General features: G+C 39.9%; 1 protein-coding gene across 2 annotated transcripts in view; it reads left to right on the top strand.

Moving 5' to 3' along the window:
- Window positions 1-1,466: 1,466 nt before the first annotated feature.
- Window positions 1,467-25,068, top strand: part of Gab2 (GRB2 associated binding protein 2) — a 200,607-nt gene continuing 177,005 nt past the window's right edge. Inside the window, exon 1 of one of the 2 annotated variants that reach the window (XM_046442072.2) lies at window positions 1,467-1,623. In XM_046442072.2, the coding sequence (XP_046298028.1) occupies window positions 1,549-1,623 (75 nt within the window). In that variant the 5' untranslated portion in view covers window positions 1,467-1,548. The remainder of the gene's footprint in view (window positions 1,624-25,068) is intronic. The other variant, XM_058578566.1, reaches the window with a different exon arrangement.

Here is a 25,068-nt window from a genome sequence, read left to right as displayed (position 1 = left end):
CTGGGGATTGAACCCAGAAGCTCTCTCCCACTGAGCTATATCCCTAATCCTTTTTATTTTGAGACAGGGTCTTACTAAGATGCTCAGGTTGGCCTTGAATTTGTGATCCTCCTGCCTCAGCCTACAGGGTCACTGGGATTACAAGCCTGTGCCACCACACTCTGTAGGGACCTACCTTTTAATGCTGCTTGTAAAGGCACTCTGAATTAAAAATGGCTCCTGGGACTGGAAATGTAGCTCAGTGGTAGAGCGCTTGCCTAGCTATGCCTGAGGCCCTAGGTTCATCTCCAGCAGCACCAAAAAAAAAAAAAAAAAAAAAAAAAAGAGCTCCTAGGGGAAAAATATTTTTAACCCTTCCCCCGAAGTACTGATGTTATTAGGTGTTCACTTTCACACACTTTTGAGTTAAACCTCACCGCAAAGCAGTGAGAAAGGTATCATTATATCTCAATTTACATATGAGAAGTCTCATAGGTAGCCTGTGTCCAGGAATTGAAACTCTGGGAATTTTTACTTCAATTTCTTGTTCTACACCGACTTGCCTATGACTTCTCTAGGAAATACATTGACTAATTTTTGCTTTGGCGCTGCAAATCATACGAATTTTCTTTTGAATCCTGCTTTCCCAGAGGCAATGGGGACAGAGCCAGCTGGACTTTGTTCCTGGCTATAAAAGGCTCCCAAGTTATCGGTAGACAGTAAAGCAGTTCTTCACTTTGAAAAGCAGGTGAGCAGGACCCTCCTCCCTTCCCCCACCTGAATTAGAAACTTTGCTTTGTATTATCTCTTAGACCTTAGGCTATCTGTAAAATAGGAATAATACTGCCTGCCCAATTTGTAGAGGTGTGAAGACAATCAAGTAAACAAGGGATGTAAATACTCCCCATACTTAGTAGGTCGGCTTCCGTTCCTTCTCGAACCACCCGGGTGGGTGCAAGAGTTAATAAACTCTCTGGGAAGCAGGTCACTAATTTCAGCCAGAACCTGACCTTGCTGAAACCTGAAACTATAGGAATGGATAAGTAACACAAGCAGCGCTCCGAGCCTTTCTCTGAAGACCCTCCCTGTAAAATCGACGTGCGAGGCAGGGTGCACAGCCTTCACACACCCCACCACCACGACCAGGGGCGAGGCGCTAGAGAGTGCAGCTTTGAGGCTTCAGGAGAAAAACAAGACCCAGGGGGCGTGCTGACTGGATTCCCGCCCCTCCCGGCACTCCGGCCTCCCGGGTCCCGCCGGGTGGTTTGCGTCTGAAGGCCTCTCTCCTGGGGGCGCGGCGGGCTGTGGGCGTGGCGAGCGCGCCGGCCTTCCTGCTGGGGCGCCCCCGCCGGGCTGCCTGGGAGTGCGGATCGCGCGCGCGGGGGGGCAGAGCGGGCGCGCGCGGGGCAGTCGGGCCCGCGCCGCGCCGCCTCGTCCTCGCCCGGGGCCGCGGGCCGCCCTGCCCCTCCCCTCCCCCGCGAGCTGCGCACCGCTGGCCGGCTGACCCAGCAGCCTGCGCCCGCGCCCTTGTCCGCGCGACCCGGCGGCGGGCTCCAGTCGGCCGTCAACATGAGCGGCGGCGGCGACGTGGTGTGCACCGGCTGGCTGAGGAAATCGCCCCCGGAGAAGAAGTTGAGGCGCTATGTGAGTGCGGGCGGCGACCGGGCGCGGCCGCCTTGGGGCGGGCTGGGGGCGTCCCGCGGCCTGCCGAGGGACTGGGGGCTCCCGGATACGCCGCACGCCGCGGACAGAGCGGACCTGGGGCCTCTGGGGGGGCGAGGGGCGGCCGGCGCGCCCCGCGGCTCTGGGGCGTGTGGGGCACCTGCACACCTGTCACAGGTGCGCCGCCGAGGGGCGGGGCGGCAGGTTGGGGCGGCAGCTCCTCGTCGGCTAGGCGGGTGTGTTGGCGGCACCTCCCCAGCCAGCCTCCCTGTGAACTCAATACTGTATCGAAGTTTGTATTGATTGTTTTTGGAGAACGAGAGAGTTGGCTCCCGGGATCGGGGGACCATGGTAGCCCCCAGTGGATTCAGCCTGCAGGATTGGGGGAGTGGGCGGGAAAGGGGGGCGTAGGCTGTAGGGCCGCGCCGCCCGGCCCCACAAAGGGCTAGGCGCCTCACGCCCTCTCCCCTTGCCTTTCTCCGCCCGCCCCTCCCGGGCGGCCGCCTGCTTCCTTCCAGTCCACAGCCGCCGCATCACGGGCAGCGTCAGCGGCATGTGCAGCCCTTGTATTAAGTGACTCATTTGTTTGTCCCCCTTCTTTATTCTGTATGTCTCTCACATACGCCGCCCCCCCACCCCGCCCCACGATGGTGACACTGCAGTTTGGTCCGTGCTAACTGGCCAGGGTTTTGTGTTGTGCAGCCCTTGGCGTCTAGGGTCGGGAGAGATCAAGGTTTTCAGTTGCCAGGTGGTGCTAACCGACAGTGTTTACTGAAATTGCTGGGACAGCCTCTCCCCTCTAGGTGAGAAACTGGCAGCATCTGGGGAAGGTGGTACAGACTGGAGCTGAGCGGTGTAGAGTTCTGGCTCGGCACAACCCAGAGGATGTCTCGCCTAGTGAGGTCAAAGTACAAGAGGGTGCCAGTTACTTAGGCTGAAATCGGTCCTGGAGTACTCTCAGGAATTTCGAAATGGAAGAAGGTCGCTAAAAAGTGCAAGGTCTTCCATCTTCTCCCTCCTCGCTTCCGTGAATGCCCTTGCTATACTGACTTGTGGGGCTGTACTCTGGGGATCACCCCCACAACCTGGAAGTGAGCTTTTGCTTTCCAGCTGCAGTGCATCAAGGGAGCTCTGAATACACCCTGTCCTCTTGTCCCTGCACCAGGGGCTGACCCTGGGGGAGAAGCTCACCAGTTTCCTGTCTTTGCTCCTTAGATCAGAATCAAGGGACTTCTGGCCTCTGGTCTGAGGAAGTGACATTCTGTTTTTCAAAGGAAGTGTTGTTGTTGGGAGTGCTTGTGTCAATGAAATCAGGCTCTTGCTTAGATCATTTGCTGGGAAAAAAACTAAGGATTTAGCACGTGACTTTTGAAAGGAGGCATAGATTTAACATAGTAGGGTGAGGCGGTGTTTTCTTCAGTTTTAAAGCTGATTTTCTGGGGTGCTGATGTAGCCCAAGTATTATAATTACTAAGAAACTTTTTTTTCTTGTTTAGAGGTGGATCAGATCATTAGGCAAATTTAATTTTTTAAATTAGGGGTAAGAAGGAGTAATTTGCTATTAACATTTTTATAATTTTTTTTAAAAAACTTCGTTCTAAAGAACTTCCAAAAAGTATCTGTAAAAGTAGATTCCATACTAGCTAGAGGAATAGAGTGTCCAGTTAAAAAAAAAAAAAGCCATCCTTAATTCTCAAATTAGAACACTACCCTAAAGAACCTTGAAACTTTGGTTTTGAAACAACTTGCAAACAAGTTGACGCTGTATCTATAATGATGACTGTTTCAACTCTATTACCCAGACTCAGTGACCCATTTCTTGGGTATTTATTTTTGCTCAAAAACAACTTTAACTTAAAATAACCAAGTTTAAAGGCTTTTGTGTTAAGCATCTTTTCACCCATTGGAATTACCTGACAGCTGGCGTCATATGATGACCTCAGCCTCTCTCTTTCCTGTGGCCCCCACCCATAAGGCATCTGACCAAACTAGTGATAGCCTTTCTTAAGCTGGGGTGTGATATGTTCCACTAGTACAACCAGAAGCCTCTTTTACTATGGAGTTCAGTTCCTCTTGTTGGAACAGCCAGTCTGTTTAACCCTAAACTTCTGGGGAGCAGCCTGCCTTTACATTTACCTTTAAAAAAATAATAATAATTTATGCACTCTATTGTAAGTTAGAACTCTGCCAGTTTCCTCAGTTTGTTAGAGGCCCAAATTCATTAGACCCAAACTTGGAAAGAATTATTTCCCAGCTCCATTGCTTCTGCTTCTGATATGCATAATAGACATGTGGTATTATAGACTGATAAATAAGTCCATTATAAGAATACCTCAGATATGTGAGATTAGGGGGAAAGTAATTTATGAAGTACATTTAAATTATTTTTGAAACCCTACTGCATTTAATTTGGGGAGGAGGTAGGTAGAGGGGGAAAGACAACGTGGAAGAAGCTATGGCAATATTAGAGATTGGTTTTTAGGAATTTTATTTCCTCATCATCCTTTTATAATTAACCAATCATAAGAAAGTGTAAAGGTCTTTGAGGTATTTGCTATATTCCCTAGGGGAATTACCAAAAAAGAAAAAAAGACTGGAAAATGCTGAGTACAGCCCTTGGGGCATCATGATTTGGTTGCACCAGAAGGCTGGTAGACAAAACAACCCTCTCAGTGTGCCTCAATGTGTGTGTGTGTGGGGGGGCTCACATGTGTGAATAGGCACAAACATGTACATGTATGTAAAGCTTAAACAGGATTTTCTTAGCAGGAAAACATAACATACACTGCAGTATAGTTTTCTGTTAATTTTCACTGTTAAACTATGGTGGGAGGGGGGTGAGATTTGTGGCAGCACTGCCCCCTAGTGGCGAAATTAAAATTTTTGTATCCTGATGAACACCTGCATGAGGTTAACACTAATTTTTTAAAATTTATTGAATGAATTTATTAAATATGCCTGTCCCAGGGACTATATTATATTCTAGGAATAAATATTAACCCATTTATTTAGAATTAGCTAATACTTTCCTTCTCCTTCATAAAGAACTGAGGTAATCAAGAAATAGCCCACAACACATTATAACTAAATTTCCAAAATTACCTGTGTCTACATGGTTCCTTTCCTTTTCCCCTCTTCTTAGAGCAGATTAGATGCCCCTTCTCTCTGAGCTAATCCTGCTACCTGTACTTGGAATCATATTCGCTCCTCCCTACTTAAATAATTCTCTCACTTTCTGTCATGAATCTAACTTCTCCCCTTCACCTATTCATTTACATTATCATTTAAGCTTAACTTCTTTTAACAGAATTCTCTCTTTTCATTCCACCCCTTCCTACTCAGCTTGCTTTCTGCTTCAGGGCTAAACTTGTTAACGGTTGTTTAAACTGTCTTCATTTCTCCCACCTCCCTCTCAGCCAGCTCTAATCCAAACCTATTTGTCATTTCACCAAAGCTATTCTCAAAAAGGCACCAGTGAAAACACCAGGTCACTATATTCAGAGGATGATGATTCATTGCTCATTCTAATTAATCTCTTCAGTGCTTGGTTGCAGTTGACCACTCACTCTTGAAACATCTTCCTCTGGTCTTGAGCAACACCATTTTTGTCTGATTTTTCTCCTTTTTTGGCTGCTCTCCATCTCCTACTCTAGACTGATCTCCTTTAGCCAGGTTGGAACTCTTTTACAGTAACAGTAGCTTTGTGATTTATGCCCTTGTCAATCTTGTCCATTGTTCTGCCTTCCACTATCATTTGCATTCTGGTCATTATCAAGGTAAATTTCCATCCCAGAGTTTTGTTCTGAACTCCAGACTTGAATATCCAACAGTTAACTGGGCTTTTCTATCTGAGTATCTCCCAGTTAACGCAAGTTCACCACACCCAAAACTCTGTTTCCCTCTTCTTCACTTCACTTCACTTCATCATCTGCTTCCACTGATGATGCTTGCTCAAATGAGAAACTTGAGGATCATCCTTGACTCTCTGTCAACCCACTGTTCCACACCTAATCCTTCAAAATCTATTAGTGCTATCATCTAAATATATTTTGCTTTATACTTCTCCATCCCCATTGTCAAGACTCTTGATTAGCATTTTATTAGCTATTTGTTGGACCATATTCTGTGCCATGCACTATATCTAGACCATTATTTCTTTTTAATTTTTTTTTTTAATTTAGAGATAGGTTCTTGCTAAGTTGCTGATGCTGGCCTTGAACTTGTGATCTTCCTGCCTTGGCCTCCCAAGTAGCTGGGATTACATCGATTTCTTAATTTAATTCTTTTAGCCCTGTGAGAAGGGAAGTGAATTGCCCAAAGTTGTCTAACTTTGTCTCAAAGACTAAGGCTTTTTAAGATACATTTTATTTTTAGGTAATTATAGATAAACATCTGGTTATAAGAAATAGTAAGGACTGTATGTGGGGTAAAAATGGGAGCTCATAACCCACTTGAATCAAATTGTGAAATATGATATATCAAGAACTATGTAATGTTTTGAACAGCCAACAATAAAAAATTTAAAAAAAAAAAAAAAGAAATAGTAAGGAAAGATCCATATACCTTTTTCCCAGTTTTTCCTAATGGTAACATCTTACAAAAATCTTATAGAATATCACAATCAGGATATTGACAATGATTCAGTTGAAATATAGAACATATCTATCATTACAGGATCGCTTGCACTTCTGTTCTTTTTTTTTTTTTTTGATACTGAGGATTGAACCAGGGGTGCTTTACCACTGGGCTACATCACCAGTCCTTTTTATTTCGAGACAGTGTTTTCATAAGATGCTAAGGGTTTTGCTAAATTGCTAAGGTTGGCCTCAAACTTTCGGTCCTCCTGCCTTAGCCTCCCAAGTCACTGGGATTGCTGTCATGGCCACAGTGTCCAGCATCCTTATGTTGGACTTTTTATAGTCACATCCATTATTATCCCCTTCCCACCACATTCTTAGCCCATGACAACCACTGGTCTGTTTTCCATTTTTATAATTTTATCATTTGTAACATATAGGCAAACAGATCCATGCAGTATATAACATTTGGGAATTGGCTTTTTTTTTAATTTCATTATAATTCTTTGGAGATTCATCCAAGTTGTTGCATATATCAACAATTTTTTATTGCTAAGTAGTATTCTATGGCATAGATATATCACAGTTAATTTAACTACTTTTTCATTAGTTTTAATCTGTATTTCCCTTATAGGCAATGATGTTGAACATCTTTTCGTATGATTATTTGCCATCTGTGTATCTTCTTTGATTAAAATTGCTCTTCTTTTGTCCATTATTCTTATATGGATTGTTTTTTAATACTATTGAGTTTTTTTGTTTGTTTGTTTGTTTTCCTGGTGGTACAGGGATTGAACTCAGGGGCACTTAAGCACTGAGCCACATCCCCAGCCCTATTTTGTATTTTATTTAGAGACAGGGTCTCACTGAATTGCTTAGTGCCTCACAATCCTCCCGCCTCAATCTCCCAAGCCACTGGGATTACAGGTGTGCACGACCATGAGTTTTGATTTATTTTTATGTTCAAAATACTAATCCTTTTTTGAATACATGGTGCATATAGTTTCTCCCAGTCTATATCTGTCTTTGTATCTAATTATTAGGATCTTTTGAAGTTTTTTATTTGAATGAAGTCTGGCTTATCAATTTTTTCTGTGTGTGTGTTCACACATACATTTTACCAGGGATGGAGTCCAGGGCCTTGTCCATGCTATGCAAGCACTCTTATCACTGAGCTACATCCCCGCCCTTTAAAATTTTTTAAAATTGGGCTGGGGATGTGGCTCAAGCGGTAGCGCACTCTCCTGGCATGCGTGCGGCCCAGGTTCGAACCTCAGCACCACATACAAACAAAGATGTTGTGTCTGCCGAAAACTAAAAAAAAAAAAATTAAAATTCATTCTCTCTCTCTCTCTCTCTCTCTCTCTCAATTTTTTTTAATCTCTTTCTCTTTTGACAAAGGGCTTTGAGCTTGCACTCCTTCTACTTCAGCCTCCCAAGTATCTGAGTGTGTGCCACCATGCCCAGCTCTTCTGTTTTTTTTTCCTGAACGCTTTATACTTTTCCTTTAAGCCCATGATCTGCTTTGAGTTAATTCTTATATAAGATGTGAGATTTGGAATAGAGGTGTTTTGTTTTATTGGCTAATGGTTGCCCAAACATTCTAGCACCATTTGTTGACAAAGGTCATTCTTCTTCCATTGGATTGGTTTTTCACCTTTGTCAAAAATCAATTGGCCATGTTTGTGTGGGTCTGTTTTTTCTAACTTAGCTATATGCTAGGTCTTGGAATCTACTGGACTAGATGTACTTTATTCTCTCTGTCTGTCTCTCTTTCTCTCTCTCTTGTTTTTTCCCCCCAGTACTGGGGATTGAACTCAGGACCTCACATATGCTAGTCAAGTGCTCTATTGAGCTACATCCCCAGCCATTTAAAATTTTATTTTGAGATAGTGTCTTGCTAAATTGCCCAGGCTGGCCCCAAATTTGCTATCCACTTGCCTCAACCTCTCAAATCACTGTAATTACAGGTGTGTACCATAATGCCTGGCTCCCTAATTTTTTTTAATTGACACATAGAAATCACATACATATATGGAGTACCATGTGGTTTTTTAAATTCATGTATACATTGTATAATATTCAAGTCAGGGTAAATAAACATATCTAAATCCTCAAATAATTATAATTTCTTTTTTTAGGGGTATACTGGGGATTGAACTCAATCTGGGTACTTTGAACTCAAAAGTGGGCACTCAACTTCTGAGCCACATCCCCAGCCCTATTTTTAAATTTTATTTAGAGAATGGGCCTCAGTCAGTTCCTTAGTGCCTTGCTCTTGCTGAGCTAGATTTGAATTTGCAGTCCTCTTGCCTCAGCCTCCTGAGCCACTGGGATTACAGGCCAGTGCCACTGTACCTGGCTAATTACCATTTCTTTTTAATTAAAACATTCACAATCCTTTCTTCTAGCTTTTTAAAAGTATACAGTACATTATCATTATCTATAGTCATATTACTGTGCAATAGAACACTTACTTTTCTTTTTCTTTTTTTTTAGAGAGAGAGAGAGAGAATTTCAATATTTATTTTTCAGTTTTCGGCGGACACAACATCTTTGTATGTGGTGCTGAGGATCAAACCCGGGCCGCACACATGCCAGGCGAACGCGCTACCACTTGAGCCACATCCCCAGCCCAGAACACTTAATTTTTTTCAAAGTATTTTTACTATTCTGCACCTTTTGCCTTTAATACACATTTTAAATAATCTTGTTTATGTCTAAAAGAAAGTCTTTCTGGGATTTTGATAGGAATTGCACTAAAACTATCAGTTTCATAGGAAATGACATCCTTACTATGTTAAGATTTCTAATTCAAGAATTTACATTTATATCTTCCTTGATTTCTTCATCAGTCTTGTATGAGTTAAAACATATAAATCCTGTATATGTTTTCATATTTTGCTATATTTCCATCTAAGAATTTCTCTGTCTCTTTGGTACTGGGGATTGAACTCAGGGGTACTGGGCAAATGAGCCACATCCCAGCCCTATTTTGCATTTTATTTAGAGACAGGGTCTCACTGAGTTGCTTAGTACCTTTCTTTTGCTGAGGCTACCTTTGAACTCCCAATCCTCTTGTCTCACCCTGCTGAGCTTCTAGGATTAAGGGCATGCACCACTGTATTTCTCTTTTTTAAAGCAGCCATAAAGGAATTTTTCCTTTGTATTTTTAATTTTATTGTTTATATGTCCATGCTAAGATATGGAAATATAATTGATTTGGGGGTTTTCGTTTTCTATCTTATGATCTGAATTATTCTAGGATTTTTGTTTCAGGGGGATTCATTGGGATTGTTCTGTATAGATTGAATTAAATCAGCTTTCTATTATTATAACAAATACCTGAGATAATCACTTTATAAAGAGAAAAGTTTTGTCTTAGCTCACAGTGTGTTGTTAGTTGGCCTCATTGCTTTGTACCTGTAGTGATGCAGCACATCATGTCCAGAGCACGTGATGGAGGAATCCCATTCACTTCATGGCCTGGAATGAAAAAAGCAAGAGGAAAGATCTGAAATCTCAATATTCCCTTCAAGGACACATACCCACAATGACCAGACTTCCCAGTAGGCCCCCCTTCTAAAAATTTCCAGCGTCTCCCAATCATGCCAACCTGGGGACTAAGCCTTTAATACATGGACTGTTAGGGAACCTTTGAGATCCAAACTATAGCCAAGATAATCTTTCATTTGCAAATGAGGGCAGTCTATCTGTCTTTCCAGTTTTTATAACTTTTGTTTTCTTGTCTATTGTACTGGCTAGATCTTCCATTACAATGTTGAGTAACTGTTGAGAGTAGGAATCCTTGCCTCAATCCCAGTCTCAGGAGAAAATCATTTAGTCTTTTACCATTAAGTACAACATTAGCTGTAGGGTTTTTGTAAATGCTCTTTATCAGTTGCAGAAGTTACCCCTCTATTTTTCTGAGAGTCTTTGTCATCAGTAGGTGTAGAATTTTGTCAAGTACTTGTTTTCTATCAATTGATATGATCATGCAATATTTATGTCTGTTAATATGGTGATATGCACTGATAGAGTTTGAAATATTCAAACAATTAAATATCTGGAATGAGCTCTAGTTGTAGTGTATAATTATTTTTATACATTGCTGAATTGTTTGCTAATATTTTGTTAACATTTTTTTCTATTATTTTAAGATTTTTGTGTCTGTAGTCATGATATTATCCTATGGATTTCTTTGTCATCGTCTTCTTCCTCCTCTTCTTCCTCCTCCTCCTCCTCTTCTTCCTCCCCCTCCTCTTCTTCCTCCTCTTCTTCTTCCTCCTCTTCTTCTTCTTCCTCTTCTTCCTCCTCCTCCTCCTCCTCTTCCTCTTCTTCTTTTTTTTTTGGATTTAAACCCAGAAATACTTTACCACTGAGATATATCCCCTCCAGCCCTTTTTGTTTTTTTATTTTGAGGCAGGGTCTCACTAAGTTGCTGGCCTCCAACTTGTAATCCTCCTACCTTGGTCTCCCAGGTCACTGGGATTACAGGCATGCACCACATACCTGGCTTACAAACCATTTTTAATGTCTCTGCACACACTGTATAGGTCCTTGCCACCTAGTCTCCACTTAATGCTTCCTTTGCCTGGAAAGCCTTCTTCTTTTGGCTTATTTCTTTTTAGTCAGGGGCCACCTTTCCATTAAGTGTTTTATTTTTCTTTCTTGTAGTCCCAGAACTTGGGTACTAGATACATGATTATTTGATAAATTATTGAACTAAATTATATTTTTATCTTCACATTCTCTATTAAATTAATATTCAATGTTAATTAATTACCTGTAATTCCATTAACATTCAATGTTAATGGAATTATAGGTAATTTTTATTTATACCTTTATAATGTCCAGATTTTCTTATGATGAGCAGACTTTTAAAATTTACTAATTTTTCTAAGTTTTAGAAATTTTAATGAGTAACCTGATTGCAATGGATTAAGGTTTTTTGTCTACCTCCCTCCCCAAAATTCAGATGTTGTTATCCTAATCTCAAAGTTATGATGTGAGGGCATTGGGCCTTTGGGAAGTGACTAGGTCATGAGGTTAGAGTTCTCACAGATGAAATTAGTGCCTTTATAAAAGAGGTCCCTGTAAAAACCATTTGGAGTTGACTGGGCCATCAGCAGGTTGACGGGAGGAGTGGGCTCTAAAGCTGGTAAGAACACCCGGATTGATAAGAAGAGAGGCAGAGGGAGGTCTTCAGAAACCAGAGTGTGTTTGAAGTTGTTTGTAGACCATCTGGTATCAGTTCCTGGTACAGATAAACAAATGGAAATTTCTTTTAGCAGCTTTCTGTTCTGTGGTCCTAATCTCTGGACTGACTCCTTGATTGTGTTCACACATTAAAGAGATTACTTTAACCCAATGCCATTCTCCTCAGCTTTTTGTCACTAACATTTGATCATAACTCTTCATTTGAGATGTGCATGGACTCCTGTAATCCCAGAAACATGGGAGGCTGAGATAGGAGGATGGCAAATTTGAGGCTAGCCTCACTGGGACCCTGTCTCAAAATTAAAAAAAAAAAAAAAAAAAAAAAAAAGAGGATGTTGGGAATGGTTAAGTGCCCCTGGGTTCAATACCCAGTATCCCCTAATCTCATTTGAAAAGCAACCCACATATTCACCAGTAGATGAATGTATAAACAAAATGTGATATTTACATGCAATAGAATATTATTCAGCCTTTAAAGAAAAGAAATTGTCACCAGGCTTGGTGACACACCCCTGTAATCCTAGCTACTCAGAGGACTGAGGCAGGAAGATTATAAGTTCAAGGCCAACTGGGGCTATGGCACTCAAAATAAAAACTAAAGGGTTGGATATGTAGCTCAGTGATAGAGCATATCTGGGTTCAATCCCTGGTACTTCCAAAGAAAAGGATGAAGAAAACATTGATATATGGACATGCTACAACATAAACCTTGATGATATTATGCTAAGTAAAATAAGCCAGTTCACAAAAGGACAACTAGTGTATGTTTCCACTCTTCTGAGACATCTAGAGTAGTCTAATTCATAGAAACAGAAGTTAGAATGGGGATTATTAGGGACTGAGGATAAGGGGCAGTGGAGAATTATTGTCCAATGGGTGCAGAGTTTCAGTTTTGCAAGATGAAAGTTCTGGCTATGGATGATTGTGGTGGTGGCAGAACATTGCAAATGAACTTAGTACCACTGAACTATACACTTAAAAATGGTTAAGATGGTAAATTTTATATCCTTAGTATTTTACCACAATTTTTTTTTAAATCTCTTTATTTAGTAAAGGTCAGTAATCAGGTCTTGCTAATAAGTCCAACCTAAGAGAAAAGACAGATGGAATCTCCACAGCCTTGCATGATTGTGGAAAATTCTCTCAGCAATGTCAAAGGACCAAAGGCACTGAAGTCACACAAATCAGAAAAGCATACCTGCTACTTCACTTAATGAAACAACTCTGGTGTTTCTATCTTTGGCTGAACTTTCTTTAGCTAGAAGGGGATGGTGGAATATTGTAACCTGCAGTTTATGAGAAGTGCAAGTTCCCAAGTGGGCTTTTGCCTGCATCCACATTAATTTTGTGAGGTTTTTCTAGAGAATGTATTGTATCTTTTCCCTTCCTAAAGGAATAAGTCTATACTCAAGAAATTTACAGACTAGGGAGATTAGCAGTGCACATGTAAAAGAAAATAACACCCTTATATGGAGTTATGTGATCTAGGCAATGAGTTGTGTGAAGGCCAGAGCTCTGTGTATGGAAGAAGATAGAGGAGCTTCCTGGAATAGGAGGTGGGGACCTGAACTGGACTCAGACGATTAGTACTATGGCATGTGGAGTGGGAAAGAGGTGGTACACAGGGGATGTGGGGGGATAGTAAACATACAATGGAAGAGCCTAGAGTAGAAAGCTGAAAGAACTTTGAGAGGTAAGTAGAGAGCTGAGGGGACAGTCCACAAAAGGCCTTGGAAAGTAGGATTACATTCACTGATGAAGAGCATCACTCACCAAGTCTTTGCCTCACAGATCACCACTCCTTCAACAGGAAATGTCAGTGTTATGTTGACAGTGTTTATCTTCAGAAAACCTCTCTCTTTGTTTCAAGGGCTTTTGGGTTCCTTGAGCCAAATGCTTAATTCTCTGATCTTTGTTGACTGTTAAAGTGGAATAATGCTTATTTCACTGAATTTGAAAATTTACTAGGATAGTGTATGAAATAAATCATGGTACAATGTCCAGCTCAGGCTAAGTATTTAGTATTGGGGAAGGTGGCAATAGTGTTGATTTATGCTTTTTAAACCTTTAACAGGAACTCTGAACAGAAACATGGGTGTCTTTGCATTCTTTCAACTTTGGGCCAGTCTAGAGTTTACAATGCCAGAATGTAAGTGAAATTCCCAAGTTAGATAATACATTAAGCTCTAGAGTTAAGTTTTCCTGAAAGGAACATCTCAATGTCCTCTGATCTCAGGGAAAGGAAACTAAGCTGCACAGTGATTTGTCTGAAGCTATGACTTTGGCCAGTCAATGGGAAATTTATGTGTGCTGGGAGATGTCAAGATCAGTGAGTGAGATCCTGGGCCCGTGTTTGAGAGTGGTTTAAAATGCAAAAACTTCCCTGAAAGTGGTAACTCTTCAAACTCAGCTCAGAGATCCTCCCCTACAGCCCCTCCAATGAGAGCCCACATCTGGACTTGCTTCTATGGCACTTTTCTTTCTTTCTTTTTAAAATATTTTTTAGTTGTAGATGGACACAATATCTTCATTTTGCTTAATTTTTTTTATTTGGTACTAGAGATCAAACCCAGTGCCCCATGTGTGCTAAGCAAGCACTCTACCACTGAGCCACAATCTCAGCCCTCCATGGCACTTTTTTTTTTCTGCCTCTAGATTGACATTCTCACACTGGATTTGTTAGTTTCCCTTTGCTAGATTCTGAGCACTTTTCACAGGAGTGTAAGCATCTCACTTAGAGCTTGGTGCAAGTCTGATGCCACTGGTCAGGTACCAGCTATAAGCAAGATACTTTGCAAGTCATTGTTGTTTCTTTTCTTTTTTTTAAATATTTATTTAGTTGTAGATGGACACAGTATCTTTATTTATTCATTTTTATGTGATGCTGAGAGTCGAACCCAGGGCCTCACACATACAAAGCAGGTGCTCTACCACTGAGCTACGCCCCAGCCCCACTGTTGTTTCTTTATTGTAACTAACTCTCCTCCCTCTTGGTTATTGTTTTTTGTTGTTGTTTTGTTTTTTGTTTTCTGCAGGGGGCATACTAGGATTGAACCCAGGGGCACTCTGCCACTGAGCTAAGTCCTAGCCCTCCTCCCACTTTTGTGTTTGCTTCTTTTTATTTACTACTTAAAATGTATCAAAGTGATCAATTAGGGTATTTTTGAGTAATGTGAACTCATATATTTAAACATTTTCACTGTTTTTTAAAAATATTTGCTTTCCTTATTACAGTTCAAATTGTCCTATTTTTAGCCAACGAGAGAGAATACAAGTTGGTGTTTAGATCCATCCTATTGACATGGCACTGCTAGTCTTGATAGCTTCTTTACTATCTGGTATGACAAGATGTACCAGGTTTATCTTTTATATTTCCTGATCCAGACCTGGAATTAGCCATTTCCTCAAATAGTCCTGGTTTCTTTCAATAAAAATTGTATAGAAACCCAATAAGGGCACTAAGGGCTAATTTGCTGTTGGGTTGGTCACACATTTATTATTTACATAATTATAATCAACATGAACTGTTGTTTTATAATGTGCTTCTTTTTCCATAAACTGTCATTATGAATATTTTCATTTACTTTCATGTAATATTTTTCCAATTTTTAATTTAAAATTTTTGAAGATAAAGAAGAATAAGGAAAGTAAAGAAAATGATATAACAAATAATAGATGTGCTTGGTTTCAAACATTATCAAGATTTCATCACATTTGTTTTTCTTTTTTTCCTCTTTGCTGGAATATTTTAAAGCAAATCCTAGACATGTACATAATAAGTCTTATAAGTATCATTTGAATGACTGTGCTATTCCTTATGTTAACATCCCCCAGGTTAGACAAGACACCTATGTTGTTTCCAGTTATTCAATACATGCCTAGTGTGTCATACAGGTGGCACATCTTCTGAACTTCACCCAAACTGATGAGCCATAGCATGTAGGTTTCCTTACACAGTTTAAATTTCTTTTTTATTTTAAGGCAATTTCTCACTGAGTTATTGAGACTGGCCTCAGACTTGCGATCCTTCTGCCTCAGCTTCCTGAGTCAGTGGGGTTATAGGCATGTGCCACTGCACCCAGCTTGTTGCTTTGATCTTTTCAATATAACTTTCTACAGAAAAAAAATAAGTATAGGTTAATGCATTTATACTTTTTTGGGATACAAACAGAGGCTACAATATGTTGAAGTTAAAACCTGTTAGAAATCTACCTAAAGATACTGTTATTAACAAATGGTAAGAGTCTATCACATACATGGTATTCCACTCAGCATTTCTAGTCTTATTGGGGAAGCAGCTTGAATCATAATGCTAGCAATATACACCACACAGATGGAAAAGACCATAGTGGGAGTCCAGCTGGGATGGGTCTAGTGTAGTCAATGAGTACAAAGTCATAAGACCTTTGTTTGAATTTTACTTACTGGATAATCTTTCATTTCACCTTTCTGTACTCATTTGCTCATAAGCTCTTGGGACTCAGTTGTTTGTTGCCTTGTGGTAGCCTTTCTGGTCCTGCCCATCAGAATGAGTTATGGAAATGCTTGAATTTCTTGTGTTACTGTTCTGCCTTGATGTCACTCAGTAACTGTTGGCTTGTGCTTCCCTCTGTACCAGGAGATTCTAGAGTGCATGGGGTTCTTTGTTCATCTGTAACCTTGGTACGTGAAACATAGAAAGTTATTGATTGACTAGTACTTTATATACTTTTAAGTATTAAACAAGGATTGGTTTTATTTCCTTGGAGAAGAAAGAGCATGAGCTAAAATTGAGTTGAAAAGCTTACTGGTTTAAGCTTTTCAACTCAAGGTTTTGGGACCCTTCATAGTTTAAACTTCATTCCTGTAATAAGGCTACTGGGAACACAGAAGATCACAAAAAAGCAAACGACAGTATTAAAATACTGAGAGGAATACCATGTATGTGATAGACTCTTACCATTTGTTAATAACAGTATCTTCAGGTAGATTTCTAACAGGTTTTAACTTCAACATATTGTAGCCTCTGTTGGTATCCAAAAAAAGTATAATTGCATTAACCTAAACTCAATAACAGCATGGCTACCAAGGCACATGAACATTGTGGTGTATTTCCTACTCTTGTTTTTCTGTAGCTATATGTGGTATACAGAATGAGACTGTACCACCCTTTGTATACCTTTTTTAAAATTTTTATCTATTTGGTACTGGGAATTGAGTCCAGAGGCACTGTATCATTGAGCTATATTTCCAGCCCTTTTATTTTTTATTTTGAGAAAGAGTCCTGCCAATTTGCCCAGATAGCTTTTGAACTTGAAATCTTCATGCCTCAGCCTCCCAAGTCTCTGGGATTACAGGTATCCACCACCATGCCAATTACCCTTTGTATCTTAAGTTTATATATGGAGAATATTTCCTTGTGTTACAAAATATTCTTCTAAGATATGGATTTTAATGATTACTTAAGGGATTGGTATAACACAAATCTTCTCAAGTATGTGTAATGCAAGAATACTTTAGACATTTTCATAAGTTCTTGATTTTTATTATTTTACCAAAATATGTATAAGCAAATTATGAGTTGTAAATAAGTAAGACAACTGTAGATTTACAAATTAAATATAAAACTTCAAAACCAATGTAATTTACATTAACACAAGATATTTTGCTGAAACTAAATTGGTGCTTAAAATGTGAATATGGCACTTATTCTTTTGGGACCTGTTTGTTCTCTCTGTCCCATTCTTCTTGTTTGAACTGCAGTGAAACATAGATTTCTGTAGCAAGCCATTTGGTTTTTAATTAGTATGCCTATGGTAATTATACATTGTGACCTCTGTCTTTTCTCACTAGTTTTTGTGCATGAAAATTAAAGAACTTGGTACTTGGTATCAGTAAAATTTAAAATGCAGTGCTGGCAATCAAGGAACAGCATTCACTTCTAAGGTGATCATTCACATACTCAAATATTCCTTATAAATTTTAAAATTCACCCTTAAGATGAAGACTTCAAGACTGAAAAAAAAAAATGAAGTGGATTTGCAGATTCCTGAGGATATGTTCTCTGGATCCTATTTTGAAAAAAAAAACCCCAAATATCTGTAAAAATCATAGGCTCTGAGGTTAGCCCTGGATTGGAATCCAAATTAATCCTCCCATGTGCTTTGTGGGCTTGAACAAGTTAATCTCTCTGAGCTTTAAATTCCTATTTTGTAAGATGGAGATAATGGTCATTTTAATCAGTTAATTGAATAGTTGTAGCTTAAAGGGATACAAACATGAATCATTTTGTTTTTCTCCAGTCAGAATTTGCAACTATGCTTTCTGAAAGTCTGTCTTCTCCTATAGAGGATAGATCCTTTGATGATACCTTGGGCAGAGTCTGTAACCATCTGGTCACTCTGGGTTATTGAAAGTCCACCTTTTAAAATTTTGTCTCATCAGGCATGCTGGCACCTGGAGGCAAGAGAATCGCAAATTGAAGGCCAGCCTCAGCAATTTACTGAGGCTCAAAATAAGAAATGAAGAGGACTGAGGATATAGCTTAGTGGTAGAGCACCTTTGGGTTTAATCCCCAGTACCAACAAAATAAGTAAAAATAAAAATAAAAATTTCAGTGTATCCTGTTGCTGGCCAGACTAGTGACTCTGGGGATACGAAACATAGTCTCTGATTATCAGGAGTAAGATTCAAATGTCACATGGGCAGCAAGCCTGTCTTTCTTCCTCCTCCTCCCCTCCTTCAGCCCCTCCTGTCCTCCTGTCCTCCATGTATATATCCATCCACTCATCCAAACTTGATTGAGTCCTCTTTATGTTCTTCATGCAGTAGAGCTGGGCGGCAGAGCACATCTGACAGGCTCTGCCTTTATAAATCTAATCTGTACTAGGAAGACTGATGATTTAAACAAGAGACTGCAGCACACTCCTGGGAGCCACAAGGCATTTTCCCAAACTATCAATGGAACTCACAACAACCTCATGAATGGCAGTCTGAAGAATAATCCATCCTGGGTGGGAGTTGTAGCTCAGTGGTAGAGCACTTGCCTCACAAGATCATTAACTCTTATTGAGCACTTTCTTTGTGTCAGGTAGTTATGTTTATTTATAATGACCTTGATGGAGAAAGTATTAATGTTACAATTTTTACAGAGCAGAACAGTGGCTCAGAGAGAGGTTAAGTACATTCTCTGATGTTTCCTTTGTAGCTTTTGCTTCTTAGAGATGACATTAAACTAGTTAACAGTATAGTGAGAACAACTTGGACTATGCTGTCAAGCAAATCTGGGTTTCAGTTTTCTTCTTGAAACTCTGTGATCTTGGTCAATTTACCTACTCTGAGTATCAGTTTTATTATCCATAAAATGAAATTAACAATTCCTATCTCATTGAGATTATTGTGAGGATTAAATGGTAAAATGAATACAAGTTTAGCACATGTTTGGTATACAGTAAGCATTCAATAAGTGCTATTTCCCTATGCTGACCGTTCAAGGACGTCAATCTGCTCATGAAGTGGTTTGATCAGTGGCTAGTACAGTGCTACATCGTTGGCATCCAACAAATCTTTTGAAGTGCAAGGAAGGCATACATGCAGTATTGGCTTTGGTCTTCAGTCACATTTTAGTTAAAGGCAAAAGTCTGTCATTTTTTATTGGCATGATTAACTTTTAGGAATTTTTATTTATTTGAAAATGTTAATTCTTACTTTTTAAAGTTATTGAAAATTTCCTTTTATTCTAATCTGTGATCCATTTTTTTGGTTAAGTGTTGTATAAATATGTGGAAGGAATGTGATATATTTTTGTGTGAAATAAAATCTGAGCTCTCCTCAGGTAATTTCAAAAAAAAAAAAAAAAAAAGAAAAAAAAAAAAAAACCGAAACATAGTCTCTCCCTGGTATTTCTTCCCTGTACCTTTCTAGGTTCCAGTTGTTCAGGTATGTACGGTTGGACAAAAGGGTAAGGAATAAGAATAAATGTCACTTAACTGGCTGCTGTTGAGGTCTTCTTGATAGCGTTTACTGGTTGTCTGACCAGCACTGCCTGTATGTATACACTCCTAACATTTCTAAGTTGTTGTTCTTCCTCTTCCTCCTTTTCCTCCTCCTCCCAGGAATTGAACCCATTGAGCCACATCCCCCAGCTCCTTTTTATTTTTTTTATTTTGAGACAAGGTCTCACTGAGTTGCTTAGGGCCGCACTAAGTTGCTGAGGCTGGTCTTGAATTTGTGATTCTCCTGCCTCAGCCTCCCAAGTTGTTGGAGTTACAGGCGTGCGCCACCATGCCTGGCTTGTAAATTCTTTTGGGGATTGGCTTCTCACTGAGTGGTCTACTGTCCTGGAGAAAAAAACTGGAATTAAGTTCTTTCAGTCTCTTTCAGGCTGTCCCTTCCCTAATTTACTTCCCTCCTCCCCCAGCTAGGATACCTTTGCTTATTGTACAGTCCTCTGGTGGGAAACTAGCGAGAGAGCTTAAGGCCAGCACTTTCCATGGGAATGTTTGACCCAGGGGACTCGTATGCATGTCAGACAGTGGGGTAACTGAATTGCTGCCACTTCTTGCTTATTTCCCCTTCCTCTGTCCAGATTGGTACAGGGCGTCTCTAAGTCAGCTGCCTAAGTGTATATTTACCAGGTATTACAGTCTTTAAAAGTTCTTGCCTCAATCCTTTGCTTCCTTTCTTCTTTTTTTCTTTTATTTTTTTCACCCCTAATCTCTGTAACCAATTATCTTAGAATCCACTAAGTCAAGTGGTCCAAGATTCCCACTCCCCATCCTTTCTTTTTGTAGACTGTGGCTGGAGAAGACCACACAGGGACACATATGGTGATTTAGTTAGAAGACCTTATAGTATAACTTCTTTAAAAGTCCTTGAATTAGCCTGGATCCACTTACTGATTGTTTTCTTTACCTTGTGGGAACTCACCTCTGCTCTGTCTTTATCTGTGGGTTCTATTTACCAATTGTGGGGCAACTGTGAAAGTCACACTCAGTTCACTCTAGCACAATTACCTTGTAGGTTGCTTTGATATCACACATCATAATGGCAGGCATGTAGGAAGCAATCACTAAGTGGTAACTTAAAGTTATTGCAGTGACAACTTTATTTGACTCTTCTTTGTTCTTGAATATTTAGGTACTTCACTATCTTGGGCCTCATACATACTAAGCACGAGCTCTACTACTGAGCTACACCTCTAGCCCTCCACAATTTTAAATAATGTTGTCGTGATCTTTGGAGCAAAGACTTTTATCCTTAGGATGATTTTTTAATCCTAAGGGTACACTTATTCATAAGGCTTTTGATACATCATACCAAAATTGACTCTCAGAAAATATAGACTTGATTTCCATGATTATTCTTTGATACGAGACATTATAACTTTTAAAAATACTTGACAATTTGATGTGGATTTCTGTGATTGCCACTGAGTTTGAATACATTTTCATGTATTATCTACTCATATTTTTAAATGAATTCCTTGTTCAAATGTTAGATACTTTACGATATAAATAGCTAAAGTAGTTGGAAAGACTGAGTAGCTTCAGGTGTTGTAAAAAGAAGACTTGGAACCAGTAGGAATGATGACTGACCTGGCCAGATATTCCTGTTACTTTAGTGGTTCTCTCTTGAAACCTTTTCAGTCGTGATTCCTAAGTTTTCCCCCATGCAGCATCTTAGTTTAGTTTCAGGGCCTACCTCAAATGTCACCTGCTTCGTGGTGCTTCCTGATTTCTCCGGAGGCAGATCTGTCCTCCCATAATATCCTGCCAGGCCTCTGTAAAGATCTTGTGATACTGCAGTATGACTGTTTTTAGAGGTCTCTCCCTGTAGTTACATGGATTCCTCAAGGATACCAGTTTTTCTTTTCTGACCTAGTGTGTGGCACCTAAGGAGATAGGCACTTCAAGCAGGAGATAAGGTTGTGGCAAGTGTTGCAAGAAAGTGGTATTGAGTGATTAATTCCACCTAGAGTGGGGCACTGTTGGACTGGGGGGAAGCTCCTTTGAACATGACAACTGGGCTAGAGAGAGTTTCATCAATAAATGGGAAGAGACTGTTTGGAATAATGAGAACAGCTTAACTAAAGGCCTAAAGGTGTGAGCACACAAATGTCAAGCAAAAGGTATATGAATGGACAGTGAGCCTCAGGCAACACCCTTTGGTTTCCCCAGGACTGGCTTCATTACCTCTGTTTACCATAATCCCTTTGCTGTGTCTGAAATATCTTCTTTCTCCCTGACTGCTTGTACCCTATTAGTTACTCCCAAAATACATGCACCAAGAGAAAAAAGCAAAAAGATGGGTTCATGAATAACTCCAAGTGGCATCGTGAGAGTGTTAGTTCCACACTGAAAAGCTAGGCTAGGGAATAATGCCTTATTCAAATTCCTTTTGGAGTACTCCAGTTCTTCCTAAGATCTGAAGCATTTTCTATTACAGCATTTGTAGATAAAATAGATATTACCAACAACCAGAAATGCTACAATGTATTTAGTCACCTGTGATGGGATAATGGTTTCTTTCAAACCAGGATTAGTCAAAGAAAATAATTTTATATTTTTCTATAACTGATCTACTACTTCTTTCTCAGTTCTCATCTGCTATCCTAGTTATTTTTGCTTCGTGATAAATCTTTGGGCATGATAAAACATGCTTGAAACTTAGTGGCATAAAACAACTATTTTGCTCACAGATTCTGTGGGTCAGGAGTTCGGACAGAGCACCACAGGAATGTAATCATGCTCCCCAGTGTCTGGTGCCTAACTGGAAAGGCTTGAATGACTTGGGTTGACTTGACTTCTAGGAGCTGGAATCTTCCTTCTTTACTCATAAACTGTCAACAGAGGTGAGGTGGTTCAAGGGCTATGCTCACCTGGGGTTGTCAATTGGAGTACCTATAAATAGCCTCACATACAGCCTAGACTCTCTCAAAATTTGCAGTCTCTAATCAGACAGCCTTCCTTCATGGTGGCTCAGGGGCTCCAAGGGTGAATAGTGGCCAGGATGGAAGCTTCATGGCATTTCAAAATTACCTGGGCTTAGAAGTCACATGTTGTTACTTTTGCCACACGTTTTTGGATAAAGGAGTCACAAATCTACTTGGATTAAAGGGAGTCTAGACTTCCAACCTCTTGGTAGGTTGTCAAAGAATTTGTGGGCTTTTTAAAAGAACTTCTACAATATTTATTTTTCAGGATAAACAGTCTATTTTGGGGGGGAGTGAGTACTGGAGATTAAACCCAGTGGTATTCTGTCACTGAGTTACATCCCTATCCCTTTTTATTTTTATTTTGATATAGTGTCTTGCTAAATTTCCTAATCTGGCCTCAAACTTGTGATTCTCCTGCCTCAGCCTTCACACCCATCGTGAGTTTCCTCTAAATCATTTTAAAGTTCAACTTCCTAATCAGGCTTTTTGAGAAAATATTTTATCTTTCGGAGTTCTGCCCACTTCCCTCTCTTTACCTCCAAATCTTCTTTGGTTGGGGCAAGGATTTTTATCTGCATTATTTATCTCCAAATCCTCATCAACCAAGAACAGTTTCTGGCAGACCACTGATGCTTAATACCATCTTAGTGGCTGCTAGAGGAGAGTGCTGCTGTGTCTTTGTGTGAGTTAGAAGGAAGAGGACATCTGTGTGTATCTATGTGATATCTACGTGACATCCTGTACTTTATTATCTAATTTAGAATGTATCCCTAAGTCATCTCTTGTGTCATAACTAATTTTTTGTCTTTGGGAGTCATGGGCAGGAGTCCACGATGAAGATTATAGTACTGGATATTTACCTCTAAGTCTGAACACACTTGAGAACTCTCATTCCAGCCACAGGCCTCTGCTGGTTCACCCATCTCTTAGCAACTTCTAGATGCCCTGCATGCTGTACTCAAGCTGTGGAGAGCCAGCAGCGTTGCCCCAAGCTCATCTTTTTGGACTCCTCCATCTGTATCCAAGCACTTGCTCTCATACCACATATTGGTACAGAATGAATCAAAGAATGAACTTCAGTAGCCTATTGCCCACTCTCATGTTATGTTTGGAAACATGGAGTCTCAACATTTTTAAAGCTCTCTTGCTTTCTGAGCTGAACCTGCTCTGATGAAAAGGAAGAGTACATGTGAAGAGAGGATATATGAATGAGGACCCTGTCTTTATTCTACCTCCTTCCTGTTCCCATAGGGCCACAGGGGCAGGCTTCTCTTTTACTTCTTCCTGAATGGCCAAGTTTTCTAGGCAGTATTCTCCTTTCCAGCTCCAACTCAACTGCAAATAAGGAGGCACTTCATATATGGACTACATAAAGAGAAACTGCCCTGTAATATAAGGGCACAAATTAGGAAGACTTTCAGAAATATTTTAGCAGTTATTCTCCATTTTTACCAAGGCCCAGAGTAAAATGACTGAATCTATGGTAAGAGGGTAATTATATACTAGCTTCTGTCTAGCAAACCACAATTCCAGCACCATAAGGGAGTTTGAAAAATGTGTGCAGGAAGATGTAGGGCATCACCAGGACTCAAGAGCTGGTGTCTCCTTGTTGCTGACTTTTAGGAATAAATCCTTGAGCCTTGGTTTTCTTTTCAATAAAGTTAGGATATGCTACCGGTCTTTTGACTGGCAGTTATTACAAGTTTAACATGATTGTTAAGAGTATGCTTGGATGATTTGCGTGGAAACTCATGCAAAACACAGTTTCACATTGCATTTCTAAATGTTCCTAACATAAAATGTTTCCAAATGACCTGGTGAGCTTTTAAAAACACAAATGTCAGCCTTATTTTCATCTAAGTAAATCAGAACCTTTGAGAGATGGGCCTCAGGGATATGTATCACTAAAACATTCTTCATGTGACTCTGATTAAAAACTCTGAAAAATAAAAGAAAAGTACTGGAAATACAATTTATGGTGTTTGGGAACAAGACTTTTTAAGAGACTATCTAAGACTCTGTTTAAGTTGAACTTGACCAAGTTAGAAAGTCCTTGTTTATAGCTTGCTGTTGTTGGCTCTAAAAGAATAGGCTTTCCAAGTCCTTTATTGTAAATCCTTTATATACTAAGGGACAGATTCAGAGTATCTCCTTATTTGCATGAACTTCCATATCAAGGTTTTCTATTAACTGGATTTGTGGTTGGGGAGCTTTAAGCCAGTAAGTCCTGTGTTCTTTTGTTACTGCACATGGTATATGTGGTGTTAACCTAAACTGTACCTTTAAAGCTGCCTTGTCTGAACTACTGAATTTGTGTGATGGTGAATATAAAAGAATCTATATCATCCTGAAAAGAACAAAGCAGTATTATCTTATTTTTGTACAAAACTATTATGCACCAAATGCCTAACGTGTTTATTGTATGCAAGAACCTGGGCTAGGCATTGTGAGAAATAAGGTCTTTTAACAAGGAGTCAGACTAAATGGGTAACATTGATGACCCTAGGGACTGAGGTAGGTCAAAGGGGCTTCAACTTTATAGTGTCTCAGTTCTTTTTTAAAAATAAAAGTTTTATTGAGATATAATTCATATATCATAAATTTCACCATTTGAAAATGTGCGGTGTTTTCAGTATATTCATAAAGTTCTACAACCAGCACCATTAATTCCAGAATATTCTCACTGTAAAAGGAAACTCCCTACCCAGTCAGTCT

Source organism: Marmota monax, unplaced genomic scaffold, assembly GCF_021218885.2.
Source record: "Marmota monax isolate L192 unplaced genomic scaffold, Marmota_monax_Labrador192_F-V1.1 WCK01_AAM20220418_F8-fsc00068, whole genome shotgun sequence".
Taxonomy (NCBI): Eukaryota; Metazoa; Chordata; class Mammalia; order Rodentia; family Sciuridae; genus Marmota; species Marmota monax.
Note: the sequence above shows the minus strand (reverse complement) of the source record. Positions and strands in the feature narration are given on the sequence as shown.